The sequence below is a fragment of the Clinocottus analis genome, unplaced genomic scaffold, assembly GCF_023055335.1.
Source record: "Clinocottus analis isolate CAN_PGR_092001 unplaced genomic scaffold, fCliAna1.0.p SCAF_6, whole genome shotgun sequence".
Taxonomy (NCBI): domain Eukaryota; kingdom Metazoa; phylum Chordata; class Actinopteri; order Perciformes; family Cottidae; genus Clinocottus; species Clinocottus analis.
Window position 1 is genome coordinate 390,001 of NW_027176218.1, and position 5,000 is coordinate 395,000.

The following is a 5,000-nucleotide window of genomic DNA, read 5'->3' on the forward strand; positions in this document are numbered from 1 at the left end:
AGGAGGCCGTGGAGGATCCTCTGGAGGATCCTTTAGAGAGGGTAAGGAGGCCGTGGAGGTTCCTTCAGAGAGGGTAAGGAGGCCGTGAAGGTTCCTTCAGAGAGGGTAAGGAGGCCGTGGAGGTTCCTTCAGAGAGGGTAAGGAGGCCGTGAAGGTTCCTTCAGAGAGGGTAAGGAGGCCGTGGAGGTTCCTTCAGAGAGGGTAAGGAGGCCGTGGAGGTTCCTCTGGAGCGGCGAGACGCTGTGCCCTTCAGATGACCTTAAAGAGACAGACACGGTTACAGGACAGAGAAAGTAATAATGTTAAGAAGCATTAATCAACTTGAAGTTAACACAACAGGATATTTCACTTCAAGACGTCTGGTAATATATATATATATATATATATATATATATATATATATATATATATTAGGGGTCCCACGATACGATATTGTCACGATATTGCGCGATACGTGGAGTATTGCGATTTATGACATTTTTATTTTCAACTGCAAATTGTCCCCAAAGGAAAACTTTGTCAACAAAAAATAAATAGATTTTATTATTCCAGGACCAAAAACTTTAGAATTGATTCAATAAAAGATCAATACTTGGCTGAACGTGTATCGATACATCGCCACGCAAAATATCGCGATACTATGCTATATTGATTTTTATATTGATTTTTTTCCCCCACTTCTAATATATATATTAGAAGTGGTTAGAAGTGAGGGATATATATATATATATATATATATATATATATATATATATATATATATATAAATACACACACATATATATATAAACTACAACAAAGTGCAGTTAAATCCTTATTCTAATATTCACATTCTGCAACTTTCCAAGACGTCGTGCGATGAATCCTGATTTACAAATGTACGAGGGTCGCCTGAACGCACCGTTGTCCAGCTGTGGGGTTCTGCGGGTGCAGTGCAGCGCCCACTAGTGGGCTGAACGCGCGCTGCACCCTGGGTTCAGCGCTCCACGTCTCTTAAGCGGCATCCAGACACACAAACTGGTTTTACGTTCACTTTTCACTTTTATCTTTAAAGTCGTGTATCGCCCCCTTGTGGTTCGCAGGTTCGCTGTCCAGCACCGACGTCAGCTTCATCGCCGACGACGGCGGCGGCGCCCAGAGGTTTGTGTTCCCTCGACAAACGTTAGCGTGCTAGCATGTGTGAAGCCCTGAAGCGTGTCACTAAACACCATGCGGTGCCTCTGCAGGGAGCCCGAGGGCCTCTCCGTGTTCTCTGACGACGAGACGGATTTAATCCGAGAGCTGCAGACTCTGTGCTCCAGCAAGTCAGAGCCGGACATCAGCAAGGTAGTGTGTGTGTGTGTGTGTGTGTGTGTGTGTGTGTGTGTCTATGTCTTTATCTCTGGCGTCCGGCTGACTCACAATAAATAACTCATCTGTTTCTAAGAGCAGTGTTGTGCTCATCGCTTGTTTCTGCTGCCCCCTGGTGGCACAACACATATATACACAGTTAGTTAGTGTTGTTTCACATGAATCACACACATGGATACAGATTGTGTAACGTTCTCCATCTTTACAGCCGTGGAATCTAATTAGATAATCCATCTAATCTCACGTCACACTGGTGTTAGACAAAGAGACTCACCTGTGGGAAAACAACATGGACGTCTCTTTACTGCTGTATTTTAAATGTTGCACCTTATTAATGAAGGACAAACACATGGAGAAGTTCTTCTTCTGTGTGTCTTTGTCATCCAGCTGGATCCAAAAGTAAAAAGACTCTTTAAACCAGTTCAGACTCCTCCGCCTTCATGGTTTATTTCAGCGCCGTCACATTTCCAGATTTAGAGAACACGTCTGAGGCTCCTCACTCGTCTTTAAGTCACGGTGTGAGGACTTTAAACTCATTTATAATCTATTAACAATGATATTTTAGTCAGACTTTAGCATTTAAAGTCCGAAGGGGACTCCAGTGATGTTTCTCTAGAGATATTTCACGGCCTCCCTCAAAGAAACGGCAACAACGACGACGGCTTCTGTCTAAATTATTGGTTTTAAAAAAAGAACGAGAGGGAAAGTAATCCCCTAATCTCCGACCTGCATGACCTCGATGACGACGCCCGCTCACCCACATCCCAGACCGGTACTTGAAGTGATGACGTCTTCATCTCTTCCCGCTCTGCAGATCTCGCAGGTTAAACACGACCTGATCCTGTTCTCTCCGGGTGAAGCGGCCGAGCAGCAAACCAACGTCCAGCAGCGGCCGGTGAGCGGACAGGAAGTGACGAATAAAATACGATGCATCTGATCTGTGAGAGAGAGGAAGATAAGATTCAAGCCTTCATCTCTTCACGATGAACCGTTGTCTTTACAGCAAACTCGTATAATTCAGCCAGTTAAATATGAATTATTTAAGTTTGTAAATAACAATACTGAACCTTTCAGAGGGCCCGATTTACTTCACATCTAGTTTCTATTCTTATTTTAACACCCAAAATACAAAGTGTACACATTTAAATTCACAGTATAGTTTAAAAAAAAAGTCTCACTATTTTATAACAAAGTTAAAGTCAGTAAAAGCATTTTTATTTTAAGTCACTTTAGTTTTAAAACGACTATCACCTGTTTTTATGGGACTGGTGGACAAAAATATGTATTTTCTTTTTTATTTAATCAGCCACACTCATTTATTAGTATTAATATTATTATTATTAGACAAGAAACAGTCACAAGAACACAATTTATTAAAATCTGTGACAAGAATCATCATAACATCATCCGATAAATGAGGTTTATGAGGCAGAATATTGAGTTTTAAAGAGTTCAAACTCTTTAATTAAAGGGTTCGCAGCGTCAAAGCAGAGCGTCTGTTGACTCCACACGGCTCTCAACATGGCGGACGGCTAGCAGCTAACGGCGGTTCAAACCTTTCAGCCAACGAGAGCGACGTCCGAGTCGAGGAGTTCCTCACGACTTGAGTTAGTAGATTCATGAGACGCGACGGGAAGTTTGTGAGCTCGTTAGTTAACAAGGAATTTGACTTTTTCAACGTAAAAAAAGAAACAAATTGACTCACCGACGCGTCTGTCCCTGCAGGCCGCCGTCCGTCACTGCAGCAGCTCCGTCCAGAGCGCCGACCGCCGTTCCAGCGGCGGCTCTCGCGCCAAATCGCAGCTCCCCGTCCCGAGCAGCAGGGGGCAGCAGACACGAGCCCCTTCCTCTTCTTCCTCCTCCTCTTCCTCCTCCTCCTCTTCCTCCGCCAGCAGCAGCGCCCCGCCGGCCTCCAGCCGCAGCAGAAACACCAACAGCAGCAGAACGAAGCCGACGCCTCCGGGCGGCGGCGGCAACAACAACAACTACCGCAACAACATCAACGAACACAACCAATCACACGAGGACATCTGGATCCTCCACAGAGACCTGCACGTAAACAACAACAACAACAACAAGTAGACGACCTCCGACCCCGCTGTGAAAACCTCGAGACCGCGAAACCCGACGACCTTTGACTTTTAGTATTTGTACTCGTTATCCGTACTTGTTACTACAGTTGTGTACTTGGGGACCATAGTTTTATTCTATCACAGTATTTGAAGTGTTGGTAAGACTTTTAAATGGAAGAAAAAATAACGAGAGGTTACTTTGCTGATGCCTTATTCCAGTGTAGAAGATATGAAGTATTTAAATGGTGGAGAACTGCCTCAGAACAGTACTGACGCAGTACTTCTGTGTACTTAAAGTGAATACTGTGCTCGTCCTACTGGTTTAAGGCCGTTGAAGTAACTGAAGGTACAAACAGGCCTTTTTTTTTTTTTTTTTGTCGTGAAAAGTGGAAAGAAACAAGCAGGTTTTTAATTTTCTCTCCGTTATTTTTGTTTAGTTTTTGCTATTAAGTATTTTGAGATCTTCAAGTGTTTTATCTTTAAATAGTTGCAAGGTTGGTTTAAATACTGTCGGAAAATTAATCAGGGTTTTACCAAATATAATTGTAAATAAGAATCCGTGCGTTTCAATGCTCTATAGATTGGTGTACGTGGTATGACGCTTGTACAGTGACGAAAACCGAAGAAAAAAAACTCAAACTAAAAAAAGAAAACGTGTACAAAGTGTTTGTAAAACGCGTTTGGTTCTGAACCCGCCACTTGTTTCAGAGTGAAGGGCCGTGGCAATAAGTAATAGATGTGTATGAACACAGGATGTCCTATCAACTGTAAGCCATAACGAATAGTTTAAATGCCCATCTCACACACACACACACACACACACACACACACACACACACACACACACACACACAGTCACGTTGAAGCCCGGCGGCGTATAATTCATACTTTCCACCACCACTGTGCTCTGTTTTACGTTTGAGGACAAGTTTTATGTGAAGCAGACATTGTTTAAATATATAAATATATATATCTATACATATGTACAGGAGAGATTTTAGTCGACCTCTGGTTTTGATCTGTAGCTGTTTGAAGTTTAAAGAATTGTCTTTCAAGCACAAACATTAAAATGGCACTGTTGAAAATCACTCTTTTTATTCTTTTCTTACACTTTTAATAAAAAACACAGGATCGCAAAAAAAAAGAAGAAAAGAAATCGCCCATTAACATTTTAAAGTGCTTTTATTTTGAAACTGAACATCAGGATGTCTTGATTGTCTGAGGGACATCTGGAGGTGTTCTACTATTAATCTGAAGTGGGACTAGTTTGTAACTGTGGACCATTTCCTTTATAATCTGAAATTAGACACAAATTCTCTCATAAATTGATTTCATAGAAATTTTGAAGCGCTTTTATTTTGAAAATTCAACATCAGGTTGTCTTGATTGTCTGAGGGACATCTGGAGGTGGTCTACAATTAATCTGAAGTAGAGTAAGTTTGTAACGATGGACCATTTCCTTTACAATCTAATCTGAAATTAGACACAAATTCTCTCATAAATTCATTTGAAATGAGCTCATGGAGATTTTGAAGGGCTTTTATTTTGTAATTCAAAAAGTTTACTATTAATCTGAAG

At 41.7% G+C, this 5,000-nt stretch overlaps 1 protein-coding gene across 1 annotated transcript in view; it reads left to right on the plus strand.

Annotated features, from left to right (window-relative positions):
- cttnbp2 (cortactin binding protein 2) overlaps window positions 1–4,920 on the plus strand; it is a 51,819-nt gene extending 46,899 nt beyond the window's left edge. The window contains exons 20-23 of the mRNA XM_068602119.1: window positions 1,083–1,140; window positions 1,227–1,326; window positions 2,165–2,245; window positions 3,076–4,920. Of these exons, the coding sequence (XP_068458220.1) occupies window positions 1,083–1,140; window positions 1,227–1,326; window positions 2,165–2,245; window positions 3,076–3,432 (596 nt within the window). The 3' untranslated portion in view covers window positions 3,433–4,920. The remainder of the gene's footprint in view (window positions 1–1,082; window positions 1,141–1,226; window positions 1,327–2,164; window positions 2,246–3,075) is intronic.
- The last annotated feature ends 80 nt before the right edge of the window (window positions 4,921–5,000 follow it).